Raw genomic sequence first — 15555 nt, 5'->3', positions numbered from 1 at the left:
GAAACGCGGCATAAAAGACCGTCTTTTTTAGATACAATCCCCACTTTTAACTGCTGTACCTCGAAGGCTCGGTCCAGCTGGTTCATTTCTCGGAGCTGGTTTCCTTTAGAGAAGTACAGCTCTGCTCTCACTGTCAGGTCTCTGGGGTTCTGCTGCAGGGCTCGGTCCAGAGCATCCAGAGCCTGAACCAGAAAGACAGATGAGAATCAATACACACTCCAACACCAAACAGATCCCCTCAGAGTTAGATGACAGCTGCTCTAAGTGTGTGTTCGTCCTGGTGGGATTAAGGAGTCACTGCTGTTTGAAGCAAAAATAATCTTTACCACCACTATGTATGAACAGTGAAACCCTCTTTAGAGAAAGAGATAACTGTGAGACTTGGTAATGAATGAGTAGAGGAGAGGGCAGTGATTTAGAGGACAGGGGGAGGAGGAGGACGGAGATGAAGAGCATGATGATTTATTCCTGTCTTTTTGTGAAAGAGCTGCATCAGCTTTATACAGAGAAACTCCGACAGAGAGGGAGACAGATGCGGCGGTTTGAAGTCCATAAATGTTCAGAGTGTGAACTTTAGCAGTAGAAGGAGCTGTGAACTCCTGCTGAATCTTTACTAAATGACTAGGTTTAATATCTGGTGTCTGAACTAAGTGGACTCCAAATGAAACTCTACAAAAAATAACTAAAGTATTTCATTTCAGAACTAGTGGCCTGTGGTTGTATGTCTCTATAAACCACTGAAGTGTCAGTTTACATTTATGTCTGTCCACTCTCATATAATATATTTCCAGGGAAAATTTTACTTTAATAAAAGGTATTCAGTACATAATATACTTTATGGAATACAAACTGCCACTATAATGACATATGTGTTTATTGGAAATATCTCAAGTGAACTATTTCCAATGAGGATCATGTGTTCATTTACAGATTATTTTTTACAGTGGAGTGCCAACAGAATAATGTTCTTACTGATCATAATCACAGGCATTTGACATTACATTGACATTTTTGAAATGAATGAATGAAATCTTTTCATTCTGATTTTAAATAAAAAGACATGATTTAATTCTGAGGTAACCCACTTGTCATGTCCACACTGGGATACAGAGAACAGTGCATCATGGGTCTGTTGCAAGTCCAGCATATCTCTGTTTATAGCCTTTCTTTAGTCTACAAGAAGTAAACATGATCAATTAGTCCACTTTAACCTGCAGTTTGAGGGACATGTATGTTCACGAGTGGGGCTGACCCTTGGACTTCCCATGAGTAGTGGTCATCTGTTTTGGTCCACCCTTTAGATGCCAACTACACCTGTCAAATGTGAGATCATAAAAGACAGAGACCTCTGTGGAGGAAACACATCTGAAGTCAAAATCCCTGACTTGTTGGTACGATCAGGTCTCTGAGTGGTAATTCCAGAGATCTTAATTGCTAATTAACTGGATGGAAAAGCAGCCACTGATCAGAGTAGAACTGTTCGTGACAGGGTTGCATATGTTGAAACTTATGCTCTCCTCATAAATGACAGAAAGGCATTAAATTTGTCCCATTATTTTTGCAAAGAGGGAGTCATCACCTGCCAAAATAATGTCAGTTTCTCATCATAAATAGCAGGTCAAACTACACTGTTGCACATTGTACTAGATAACCTCATTGGCTGAGGTAAAAATTGTAAAGGGCCATTCCATCCCAAATCAACCAGATTTCAGAAAGCGCCCTGCATGACCCCCTCAGAAAATTCTGAAAAAAATCACACTTGTTCATCTACCAGATAAACAAACACATCCAAAATTTTAAGGTCATATCTGTAATAGTTTAGGAGATACAGCCCTTTGAAAATTAATGTTTTTTGTCTAAATTTTGCAAATTTGCTTTTCGGCCAACTTTGAGGAGCTATATCTCCTTAGGTATTCAAGCCACACTGCTGAAACGTACTGTCTGGGGTGAAATCCCCCTGAAAAGACCATATTTTGCATCAAAATAATTGTAGGTGCCTTCATGTTTGGTCCATAAGGCCTTGAAATCAGGCGAAAAGGCTAATTCTTCCAAATGTCCTCTCTCTTCAGGCTTGCACTGTGCCATAATGGATGAATGTAGAGACCTAATTTTTTTTTGCATGGATTCTTATGGTGAAGATGCAACAATATACTGCAAAAAGACTACATTTCAATGAAAAGTGTTGCTGTAAGGCAATGAATAAAATGGGTCGATTCAAATTTTTCACAAAAATACTCTTTATTTGAGCACCCAAATTACCATGTGGCCAGTTAATGAAAATTTTGAAATTTTAACCATGTCTTCATATATGTTTCAAGATGTTGTGCACAAAATTTTAGCTTTGGGATAGAACTGGTTCTATTCTTAATATTTTTTCTTTTTTTTTTACTGCATGACTATGTTCTCTTCAAAACTGGCTCAGGTTTCCCGGTTCTGGGAAATCTATAATTATTCTATCTGAACCATCATGCAGTTCCACACCCGTGTTCAAATATCTCAGGTATTATCATAACTTGTGCAATAGTCAATGCCATTATACTGTTAAAAATGCCATTTACACCTACGTTTGTAAACAATTTGAAGAAAATATAGTCATGTGTTCGTTTATCTGGTAGGTGAATAAGTGTGATTTTTTTCAAAATTTTCTGAGGGGGTCATGTGGGGACCATTGGTTGAATTGCCATGACCCTAAAATTACTGACTAGATACACTATGACAGCCATTAACATAGCAGGGTTTCTTTGTGTTTCCTAGTGGGAAACACTGTGTTAAAGTATGAGTACAAAGAAATCCAAAATGTCACTGAATTGTGAAGCATTGCAGAATTGGCCAAACCAGTACAATAACAGAACTCATAAAGGTATTCTCTATGAAACTGGGTCACAGAGACACTAATGATGCTAATAGACAGAGTAGGAGGATAATGGCAGCTGCTCAGCAGCAAATGGCCGCTGGTCTGATGTAAACTTGAGGTAATTCGTTTCCACGGAAACTGGAGAAGCAGAAATATCTCCTGCTGAAAGTTTACATTTTTTCCACTGTGATCATCTCAACAGGCTGCGTGTTATTTCACCTCCAACCACAGACAGAACACACACATTCACAGTTAGAAACACACCTCTGTGTAGTTGCCACGTTTGCTGTATATTGCAGACAGGAGTCGATAACATTCAATACAGCTGCCTTCTCTGGAAATGATGCCCAGCGTCATCTTCTCTGCCTCTTTGGTACGACCGGCCATCGCCAAAACCTGAGCCTGGAATGTAACACAGATTTTGTCAGAATGTTTGAGACTAGGCTATTATTACCTTTGGAAAATCTGACCTATATGTAATTTTACGGTTTTGTTACTGTAATAACAAGATCCCAGGTAAAATAATGGAAAAATCAAAAACCAGATCATTTCTGGCATCCAATATTTAAAACCCTCTCAGACGTTTTACAGATTTGTATAGAGCCCTCTGCCATTACTGCGATATTTGGAATAAGTTCACAAAACATTCATCACAACCGACATGCAAAGAATATGATAGCCTTTGCGTCTCTCATTGCCAGACCATTAATACTTCATAGGTGGAAGGAGAAACACATCTCAACCTTTAAGATATGGGTCAGTGACCTTTTACACCAACTGACACTAGAGAAAATATGCTATTCTACAAGAGGGTGTGCTCAGAAATTCTATGATACATGGAAACCTTTTCTAATCCACATAGAGAAGTTGGATGTCACCCATATTGATGTTTTGTCAGACTGACCCTTTATTAAAGAGAACTTAGGATTCATTGGGACGACTTTTGCTCTATTTGCATGTATAATTTAAAAATGTATCCCCCTTCTCTTTTACAGTGTATGTGGTTGTATGCAGAATTAAAGCCAATCTGCTAAATGGTACAGTGATTTTTTTTGTTAGGGGCGGGGCTCTGTTGGAACATGGGTGGGAAGTGGGGGGTGGGGACTATTCTTGTTTGTATTGATTCATGTCTGCAACATAATGTCTGTATAGTTTCTGCATAAATACCAATAGAAGACATTGAGCAAAAAATAAACATAAATAATGGAAAAACCCCATCACACAACATCCTCAGATTAAAATACACACAACATATTATTTCTTAGTCTGTTTATGAGTATCTTATCATAATTAACACGGACAGATTCAGATGTGAGTGAACTTGTAGACACTATTAATTGTCTGACATCTATCTATACAGATTCCATATACACACTGTTAAGCATCGTAGGGGTTTGGTCAACATTCCCTTTATTAAACCTTCAGAATGTCTGGTCTGTTTTGTTGTGCGTGTACATGGCCTTACAAGAGCGAGCCAGATGTCGGTGCTGTCCGGTTGCAGAGCAGCAGCCTCTCTGTACACCTGCAGAGCCTCCTCGTAGCGGCCTGTGTTGTAATACAGCGCCCCGAGAGGCGTCAGGATGTCCACCTTCCTTGTCACCTGCAGCGCCCTACAGCCAAAGGTCAAAGGTCATGGGGACAGCTGTCAGCAATGGTGGTTGGAGAGAGCGTGAGAATAATTACACTCTGTTACCATATGTAGCTACTGCTCTTTAGATAAATCCTACAGTGATTAATATGAAATCACTACGAACCACTGACATCATCAAATCTTAAAAGTTTTGGTTTAATATGGTTACTATCGTTGGTTATTTCTTTGGACAGACTGGTACAAAGGCTGAGTGGTGAAAACACTGCTTCCTCTTTATTATACTGCTCTACAGTCTTTTTTTTTAATCTGCTATTAAATGTGTCTAATCTTATATATGGTCAAAACACGGTATTCGAAATCTCTGACGGGACATTTTAGAGACATTTTGACAGATTAGTGTTGCTAAATGACCCACATTTTTACTTTTTTTTTTTTTTTAAACTTAGTTTTTATTAGATTTTCTCTTTTTTTCTGTACAATACAATGTGTACATTCAAGTACAGTTCAATTAGTTTCTTTTTCCCTTACACAGCTACAATTGTATTCTCACAAACCTCCACAAGCAAGACAGGATGAAAATTAGAGAAAACAATAACAATTATAGCAAACAAATAATGTTCACTTCCAAAAGAAAAATAAATAAATAAATAAAGGCTGTAAATATAAATCTTCGTCAGAGGCAGAATAACAATACCTTGATAAACAACATGGAGTGTTGCATCACCTATAAATATTGTTGCAGCAGCAAAGGTCACATAGGTTCCCGTCTTTTAGTAAATATGGTTTTCTGAAGCCTGAGCCAGTATGTGATCTGCTCCATCTGGTAAATATCCCAAACTTTTTGAATCCATGTATTATATGAGGGAGGTTCTGCTTTCATCCAACTGATGGTTATAGACTTTAAGGCAGCGGTGAATAATATATTCAAAAGGTATTTATCTGCTTTTCCATCCAGACTTTCAGGTATTACTCCCAGAACTGCCACTGTGAAGTTTTGTGGGATGTTCATTTTAAAAACCTCCTTCAGGGCATTGAAAACCTCCCTCTAAAACACACTTAACTTAGGACAAAGCCAAAATATGTGAGTGTGATTAGCTATATGGGCTCTGCAGTTCCTCCAGCATGAACTAGGATGTTGAGGACCACATTTTTACCTCTAAATTCATTTTTGCTTTAGTTGGACCATAAGGGATTATCCAAACCAAGGAGCTACTTTATATTGAAATAAATGTTGGAATGGCAATCAATTAACTTTCACTCTCTGACAGGACATTACTGTGTTTTGACGCTATACTTGAATAAGATGAATTAGAAAACCACTGACAAAAGTGCTGGTTTGCTGATGTTTCAATGTATAAGATTAAGTGTTATTATGTTGTTATGTTTATGTACAATCTTCCACTGAAAGAACTTGAATGTATTGTAAAGTTCTCTCACTAATTCTCCAAATTTAACATTTTGGCCCATGAAACTACAGCGAACCAACATTTTTGATTTAATTTTTCTTTATTAGTGACTGAAACTTGGTAAAGTTTCATTACTTGTATTATGGAATGTAACTTCTTAACTACAACTACAGTAGAGCTGTCTATCAGAATAGAAAATGTGTTTTGTACAACTGTCGATTCAGGCCAGTACGTAAACATGTTTATTTCTACTGTAAACTTGGGTGTTTTAATACATTCATGTCTATGGGAATTGACTAGTTTTTGTAAGCAGAGTCCATTGCAGGTTTTGGCACTTCTGTGGTGGCTTAAATTTTCAGCCTGTTGAGACTGACACATTCAATCTGTTATGGCCCCTGTACACGTCCCTTTATAGAAACAATGCAGCGCTTTACAGCATCTCTGTGTGCTGGAAAAATGCACTGAGAGATACAGAATAAATGTCAATATCTGTATTAAAAACTGAACTATGTAGTATTTCTCTTGGAAAAACCTGCCGATTGTATGGGATCACAGAGACCACTCCGGTGAACAGAACAAATGTAAAACAAATCTGTAATTTTATCTTTTCTCCTGCTGCTGGGGGAGGTCAAAGGTCACAGGCTGCTATATATATATATTTTCTTTTCCTTGAGGCTCCTCTATCCTTTTTAAATCAGTTTCTTTTCTCACCTCTTGTACCACGACTCTGCCTCCTTGTTCTCATTGGAGGAACGGAGCAAGCGACCCAGGTTCACCATGGCAACGTAGTGCGCTGGTTTGAGTCGAACGGCCTGCTGGTAGTGAGCGGCCGCCAGCTCGCCCTCTCCTGGAGGATGAGGAGAGGAAGTAGGAGGATGGAAAAATGAAGAATGGAATGAAGAAGGTGGGAATTAAAAGGAAAGACAAAGTAAAAAGCAAACATAAGAGAGGAAGAATAGATGAGAGGAAGCACATTAATGACACTTGGAGGAAAAAACTACACTCACAGTCAATGAAAACTTTGAGACCATAATTTTCGACATAATTTTTATTTTGAAACCCTAAACTGGAATGTTTTTCATATGAATCATTTGTTTAGGATATTGACATACAGAAATAAAAATCTAGAGTTTTAAGAATAATTTCAAAACAAAAAACTTAACAAAAGAAAATGCCACCTGCCAAACACAAAGTCACAACAGTCAATACTTGGTATGTCCTCTGTTTGCTTCGATGCAGGCGGTCTATCGTCAGCAGAGCCTGTGGCGTTCAACCAGGTTTCTGATTGTGGGTTGGGAACAGCCCATACATAGGCCTGGCTATATCACTGGAGCTCAAACCGGCCTCCACCATACCCAGTGCCCGGAGACATTGTTCACGTGATAGACGTGGCATGATGCCACTCACTGGACTAACAATGGTGGCCTTTTATGGGCCTTTATATAGGCCTTCAAAACCAATCCTCAAATTGTGCAGATACTCACTGAGTATTGCTCAATGTGTATTTGGTCCACTTTTGCAAAGAGACCAACCCATGTGCAATGAACTGTGACAACATGACAACTCATCATTATCTCAACTACCCGAGCACTAAGTCATCAATAAATCCACAATGAATAATTACAACCCCCCTACAAGTGGAAATATGCATACATTTCTACCTCAAAGTTTCTACTGACTGTCAGTATATATTCTGACTAAAAAGGACCACCTCCTGTTATCAAATTTTCCACACAGCAAAGTGTTAGAGGCAAGTTGAAAGAGTGTGTCTGGAGGATGAAACAGTCATTTGTGTTTTCATGCACAGTGCAGTACTTTCTTTAAATGTCATGCACTGGATTCTAAACCTTTGGGGATTCTGTATTAATAGCTGCTTTTCAGAAGATGCATATGTTTCTCCAGCATGACAGTGAATTTAATTTAGGTTGAAAAAAAAAACAGGTGAGGTAGAGGAGTAATCTGAAAAGAAACTGATATCTGACATTAAAGTATCAAAACTTCTGAAAAGAAACCTCAGACAGTTTTTAGTGTCTAAACTTAACTTCATGGAAAATTCACTCATTTTTTTTAAATCAATCTATGACTTGATTTGTCCATATTTGAATAACCTGGTGCATAGATGTTTTTTTTGGTTTTTTTTTGTAATAGACAGTCGGTGTGTTTCTCTTTATCTGTTTCCTGTCTTGTGTGTTAGAAAAAAGCTGTCACTCTTCCTCAACAGAGTCTGAAGTGAGATATTTTTCCCCCTAAACACATGCAGGTATATAAAGCTGAATTACGCAGATATTGAAAGCTGACATAAGACCAGTGTCAATGTCATAACCTACAACATAATGGATCACAAGCACACTTAATAAAGTCATCCGGTGTGACAGCAGAGGAACAAATCAGATGAATGTGATTACTGAGCTGCTGAAAGTGCTGATTCATGATAAGCGGGTTACTTCCGAGCATGTACACTCATTCTTTCATCACATCTGTAACCTAATTTCCGTCAGCAGCCAGTTCTCTTTCATATAAATACATGTAGTCTTTGATTTGTGCTTCTTACGTTCTGTTCAGCCTTTTAAAGCAGTAATGGCAGCTGAAGTGAAACTGCCTGTATCAGTATGGCCTCAGCTGTTTGATCTCCACAGGAATATGAGAACACACAGTGAATATGTACAACTGAGCCTTGTGTTTGCTGTGCCATTTCCACTTGCTTTCAGAAACACTCAGACTCATTTATTCATTTATTTTTTTTTTTTTTTAAATTTCTTTCCACATTTCTAACTGAATGTAGGAAAAGACTATACCTATTTCCATTTTTCTTTGAAGCCAGTTGGAGTTCAGGTCATCTAAATCATAGGTGTCAAACATGTGGCCTAGGGGCCAAATCTGGCCCGCCAAAGGGTCCAGTCTGGCCCCTGGGATGAATTTGTGAAATGCAAAAATTACACTAAAATATTACCAATCCTTTTAGTTCAGGTTCCACATTCAGACCAATTCAATCTCAAGTGGGTCAAATCGGTAAAATACTACCATAATAACATATAAATAATGACAACTCCAAATGTTTCTGTTTGTAAATCTAAATACTTTCACATATTTACACTAAAACAAAATATAATTTTGCAAAAAATGTGAATAACCTGAAATGTTTTAAGAGAAGCAAGTACAATTTTAACAATTTTCTGCCTGTCATTCAATGTTTTGTGTATTTGTAGATCCACTGTGATCTGTAAGTTATAATATACATGTGTAAATGATAAACTGAGGCAGAATATTGTTAAAATTAGACTTAGTTTTTCAGTTTGTTCATGTTATTCACATCTTTTGAAAGGATAGTTTGTAGATGTAAACCTTTTCATAATGTAAATTAACTTTTTTCACTCGAAAACATAGAGAAAAGTTTGGAGTTGACATTATTTATATCATATTATTATGTTATTATTTTACTGGTTCGGCCCATTTCAGATCAAATTTGGCTGAATCTGGCCCGTGAACTAAAATGAGTTTGACATCCCTGATCTAAATGTCAACATCAGGGTGTTTCTTTACAACCTCAAACTGAACCATGATCTAAGGCTCCAAAATAAAGCCAATATGGAGGTATCCTAGAGCTGTAATACCACTTCTAGAAGTCCTATATATAGTCACATTTATCTACTCCAAAACAGAACAAAATTAAAAAAAAAAAAAAAAAAAAGTCAGTAACTTATTCCAGGAGTCATTCCACTGTCATTCATTTCTGTCTGGATAATCTAATGAGTGATCTGACCCATCTTTAGGGTTTTCCTGTTAATCAGATCTCAGGCTCAATAGAAGCTTTGATTTTTGCTGTCAGAGTCTGATTGACAGGTCTGTATGAGAGTTTCTTACTTTCCTGCCAACTTTTTCTCTGACAAACAGGTACACTGTACAGGTTAATAGCATACACTAAGATGACTGTTAAAGTTGCTTTGGTATGATAAGAGTTTATTGATCTCACAGTGGGAAATTCAAGAAAACTCAAACCCATGACCCTGAAATTAAGGGTCTCATGTTCTACCAACTGAGCCAGCCAGACTATGTTAACAAATTTCAATCATAGAGCTCTGGATCTCATTCAGTACTGAGAAAAGAGACATGGGGGCTCATCCGGGATCTGTCAAACCCAAAGCATGAATCATACCTCTAGACACTTGAGTCGGTAAGCTAAGTAAACTAAAGCTCTGACCTTTCATGCTCCAATAGCTCTGCTCTTTCTGTCCACATATGGTGATTTCTGGCTCCAAAATAACCAACATGGTCACAGCTAAAACATAAACTACTTGTTTCAAAACAGCAGTTCAGAAACCAATGGGTGACATCACTGTTCCTCTGTCCGCTATTTTGTCTATGGTCTGAACATGATCTTCCTGTGAACTTCCTCTCTACATTTGAAACACTACCAAGAAACTAGTGTTTGAAAGGCTGCTTTTAAATTGTAATGGTTATAGATTGTGAGTTTCTCTGCTGTAATATTTAGGGCTGTCCAAATTAACATGTTAACACAGATTAATCCATCATCAGGATTAATCTGATTAAAAATTTTAACGCAATTAGCTCATCTGCAGCGCAGAATTACTCTGAACGTCTCTGGCAACACTTTTCGGACAGTTTGTCCAAGTAGAGTTACTGTTGCACATGCGCAAATGGGCAGTTTATCCGGTAGTGACAGGCAGCAGAACCAGCCATAAAGATAAAGCTAAACACCATGTTGACCCTCTGGATGGAAATATGAGTACAGAAAAAACCCAAGATGGAACAGTTGTTTCAAGTTGTTTTGATGAAACTGCTGAAGGTGTTTAATAAACACATTAAGTGCATGTATATTCCCTTCCTTCCTGAGTCTGTTTACTCATGCAAAATGAAATTAAAAATAAATTACATTTAATAGTGATTAATCGGAATTAATCCACAGCAACCCTTTGATTAATCTGATTAAAGATTTTAATCATTTGACAGCACAAGTAATATTGTAAACCTAATGTAAGCTGATTTGATTACTTTTGCAATAAATGTTAAAAACTGGGCAAAAAAAGTGAAGATGTCACAAATATTTTAAACCCATCACAAAAATGGCATTACAATAGGCTCTAAAGACTCCAAGCAGATATTGTCACATTTCTAAAAAAAGACTCTTTCAATGAATCAGTCCAAATAAAAATACAGCTCGGCTTCCCCAGTGGTGTTTTCAGGAAACTCAGTCATCTAATAGCTAACATTTAACTGACGCAACAAGCTGCAATCACTCACTATGCAGCTGAAAATCCCATTCAGAAAACAAACAAGCACAATTAGATATGAATTTGGCAGCTCACTGTCAAAATAGAATTACTAAGAGTTTTCAGTAAAGAAAAGAACGGCCTAAAACTGTTTCCTCTACTTCATTGTCACATGACAAAACACTATGGCAAACACCAAGAAGGCTTATTGTTCCCTGTATTGAATTACATCTCTGCAGATAGTCACTGCAAATTGATTTTCATTGTGTCCTGAAATGACGTGCTGGAAGGGAGAAGAAAATCTTAAAATGATACGAAGGCTTTGCAAAATAGCCAGTAAAGATGTGATAGATTGGCCGGTGAAAGTGCTTAAATAAGTCACTGATATAAAGTGAATCTGTTAATGCAGTAGAAGAGTGTGGTGAAACACAGACACTATCAAAGTTAGTGGACTCCAGTTTGCCATATGGGGTTTTTGCTCAAACTGAGTAAAGGAGCATAAAGTGAAGCCCATGTAGTAGTATTGTAAAGTGTAATACCCCTGATGGCCACTAGATGCTGGCTTCAAAATGGCCTGTGTCCCGTGGACTTCCACTGAACTTCTCTCCAAAAACACTACATTGCTAAACGTTTTCCATTCTGGTCTCATTTGTTTTACACAGACCCTTTAATAAGTGTTATGGTGGCTCTCCGCACACACTGTGTACGGACGTTTGAGGTTTCATAATTGAGCGTACCAATTTCATATTTAAAACAGGTTAATGTGCGTGGACGTCCATGGAGTCAAGTGCACCCAACTGTGGGGACCAAGTCTTAAGTTATAATAGACTTGCCCTGCCATATTAGATTTCACTTTCACTGCGTGTACTCATTGTGGGGTACGTGCGGCACGGAACACACCCCCATATAACCCCCCCTTTGATTCCACGATCACTTTGCTTTGTTGGATTGTCGATATGCTCTAATCCTTCATGATCTAATATCGTCATTTCGCACACCCCTATAGCAGACAAAATGCTTGATTTTAACTCTTTTTTTTTTTTTTTTTCTGATGCTGGACCTGACATGGTTGGGGGGCAGAAAGAAGAAGGTGGTGAAGACCCTCACAAGACAGTATCAACAATACAAACAGTAACAACCATGGTGATAATTGTAATGGAAACAATAAGTACAACCACAACTGAGTAAACTTGGCAGAAGAGAGAGAAAAAAAACAAAAAAACAAACAAACAAAAAACAAAATACAAAACAAATAACAAACAAACCTAAAATAAAAATACAATAAAATACCTAAGACCTATTAAATGATGAATATAAGAAAAGAAAGCATGAACAGAATATCATACACCACGTCCGCCCAAATAATACCAGTAACAAATAATACCAGTAACATATCCACACATCAGTTGTTCACATTAATCTGCTGTGACAGAGTGATTGATTTTAACACTTAAAACAGTACAATTTAAATGGATTAGTTCTAAAGAATTCATCACCCTTAACAAAGGAAATCAGAGATAAAAACTAATTGACCCAGATGTAAACATGTTTATTTCAGGGGTAAATTTGGACATTTTAACATTAGCGTCTATTTGGACTGACTCACACCCATGTGGCAGTTTGAGGATCTGCAGGCTTTGGCGCTACGGTGACGCCTTCACAATTTAGCCCAAGAGGTTTCTGTGTATTTGTTAATGACAGTCAGCGTTTACCCATCAGCCCTGAGGCCAGAGCTAAACTCACCTGTATCCACTAGAAACACTCCATAGTTGTTATGCAGGTCAGAGCTGTCTGGACAGTTTTCTATGCCTTTGAGGTACACTTCATTGGCTTCAGCAAAGCGTTTCTGTGGGAGAACGAAGATGAAACAACAGGATCAGAAACAGGAAAGAACTAGGCCAAGGCTGCTTGGGGAGGGATTAAAAGTCAACCACTAATTTATTCAGGAATTATAAAGCAGTGATGCGCTAAAATTATGTGTGTGAGAGTCTGTGCTTGACTTGTTGGATGTTTCACCTTTTCAGCATACAGTGATGCCAGACTGGAATAAGCATCAGCGAAATGTGGACCAAAGCGAATGGAGTCCTTCAGCAGAGCCTCCGCCTCCTTCTCCTTCCCCTGGGACCTGAAATATATCATCATCATCATCATCATCATCATCAATCAGTAACAGCCCTATTATTGTACTAATCCAATCATTGCTATTACCATCATTTTTGCTATTATCAGTACAAATGGCTTTATTCTCATACTCTTCGCTGTCATCATCTTCATCATCACTAGTGGATACACAACCATCACTGTTGTAATCATCATCAGTCATCCACACACACATATCACCACCACTGTTGTCATTACAAAAAAACACTGGACTTTAACATCAGCTGCTCTTTTACAGTATTGTACCTTGGTTACTTCCCAGATGAACTGGATTCAGACGATGTTTACGTCCTAAAGATTCTGTTGACATCAGCTAAAAAAGCCATAGCAAAATGTTGGCTACTGAAGGAGGCACCTGCAATGGGCCTTTTTATTTCTATTGTAGAAAACATTACACTGATGGAACTCATGACTTTCACCCTGTGGGTCCATGAGGAGCTGGAAAAAGGTGCTGGAGAAAATGGACAGACTTTACAAACGGTGACAGTACTAATTAAAAATGGTTGATGTTCTAACTGTCATCCCTAGACCTCAATTTCATGTTCTTGTTTTGCAAAACTAAAATGTTCATAAATAAAATGTGTAAAAAAAAAAGAAAAAAAACAAAACAGTATCATTGCACCATAATCACTTTCAGCTTCATCTTAAAGGTATAATATGTAAGATTAAGATAAAAAGAAGAGTTTTGATTTTGGCATTCATTGCAAAACTGTGGAAACTAATATTATTTTCACCACTTTGCGGGCCTGTTTTCAGCTTTGAACGCATTTTTCAACCAATCCAAGATGATCTTAAAAAACAACAGTGAATTTTTGTTTCCTCGATTTATAGATGATACTGAATGGAAGCTTGTAAAATAAATATCTGAAATTATGTTCTTAAATTGCAATGCAACCAAAAATCCAAATACAAGAACCCATGTTTCATCAGCAGTTGTTTAAGGGAGTCTATATTTGAATGTCGACAGTTTAAACTGCCTTGGGGATGCACAGACTGTAAAAGTTTGGGAGATATCAATGTTTTGTTTTTTCTTCTATTACTATTTGTTTGCCAGAGAGACAAACAAATCTTTTCATTAAGCAGTTTTAACCCTTTGTAAATTACTGTTGAATGGCCACAAATACAATTAAACATATTTATAACACAAACTTCAACATAACACAAAAGCTAAATTTTGGCTGCTGACATCGATGAAATGACTTCTAATAACAATGGGCTGATGTACTGGTGCATCCCTATGTTTTACTGTTGGGGGTTTTTAAGCATTCACAGAAAACTAAAAATTTTTCCCTTTTCAGCCTGAGCACCTGCTCCCAAAATGTGTGTGCAGGGCGCTGGTGTTCACCGTCGGTCGTCATCATCAGCATCAGTAGCAATATTTTACTTAATACTGGTAAACAATGACTTCGCTCCTTGGAGAGAAAATACAAAATTATGTGAATCAGGTAGGCTGATGCTAAATCTAAAATTAGAATTTCTCCAGTACATCAATTTGAGTCATGCACAGGTTGATATATAGCCATGAGCAACGTGTTATTCCAGTGTTTTAGTTCTATGGAGGTTAAGTGATCAAAATTCTTTTAATATCCGCAAAGAAATTTGGTGTAGTCCAAAGTCATACAAAGCTGAATGTTGGAATATTAATAGCATCCCAGGTTGGAAAACTCACTGGTGATCATGTTTTCCTCCCAATGCTCAGCCCTCTGGAAGTAACACCTTGGGGGCATTTGTGCAAGTGCTGGAACATTTTCTTGGCTCCATAGTGTCCCAAATTATGATCAAGTGGTTGAGGACATGTTAAGGCGAAGACACACCAACCCAGTTTTCGGCATTTGATGTCGTCGCGCAGTCTGGCGAGGTTGGTGACATGAGTCTGTTTGGTGTGTTCTGAGCATTTGGCCATTGTTAATGCCATCGCCAGTCTTTTCAGCTGATTCAACATGTGTAATCGGCCACTACCCATTGTTCAGTCGGACCAATCTGATTGGTGGAGGGATAGCCCTTGACTAGTGAATCAGTGAACGAGATGTTTCCATGTGAATACAGCTATGCTAAGGCACTTTACACTATTATTGTCTTCCTTACTAGGCCATGAACTGCTCATATCGTATCTGAATGAGTGCCAGTCAGTGTTAACTATGGACTTCATCCATTCCATGACGTGAACACTGTTAGCATTGCTAGCATAGTGCTTTTTCTCCTTAGTTTTCAAAGAAAACTAAGAACGAAGAAGTACAACAACCCTTTTTGACTACTCAACACTCTCTGCTGACAAAACGAGCTCTCTGTTTTGGTCTAGAGAGATGTTCTGTCATT

At 37.9% G+C, this 15555-nt stretch overlaps 1 protein-coding gene across 1 annotated transcript in view; it reads right to left on the bottom strand.

The window, feature by feature from the left end:
* The window catches only part of tmtc1 (transmembrane O-mannosyltransferase targeting cadherins 1), a 264439-nt gene that overhangs the window by 11622 nt on the left and 237262 nt on the right, over positions 1-15555 (bottom strand). The window contains exons 12-17 of the mRNA XM_030149448.1: positions 13096-13204; positions 12823-12925; positions 6563-6698; positions 4320-4464; positions 3119-3256; positions 60-182 (exon numbers count right to left, since the gene is read on the bottom strand). Coding sequence (XP_030005308.1) covers positions 60-182; positions 3119-3256; positions 4320-4464; positions 6563-6698; positions 12823-12925; positions 13096-13204 — 754 coding nt within the window. The remainder of the gene's footprint in view (positions 1-59; positions 183-3118; positions 3257-4319; positions 4465-6562; positions 6699-12822; positions 12926-13095; positions 13205-15555) is intronic.

The sequence above is a fragment of the Sphaeramia orbicularis genome, chromosome 12 (assembly GCF_902148855.1).
Source record: "Sphaeramia orbicularis chromosome 12, fSphaOr1.1, whole genome shotgun sequence".
NCBI lineage: Eukaryota > Metazoa > Chordata > Actinopteri > Kurtiformes > Apogonidae > Sphaeramia > Sphaeramia orbicularis.
This window is presented reverse-complemented; position numbering and strand designations above follow the sequence as displayed.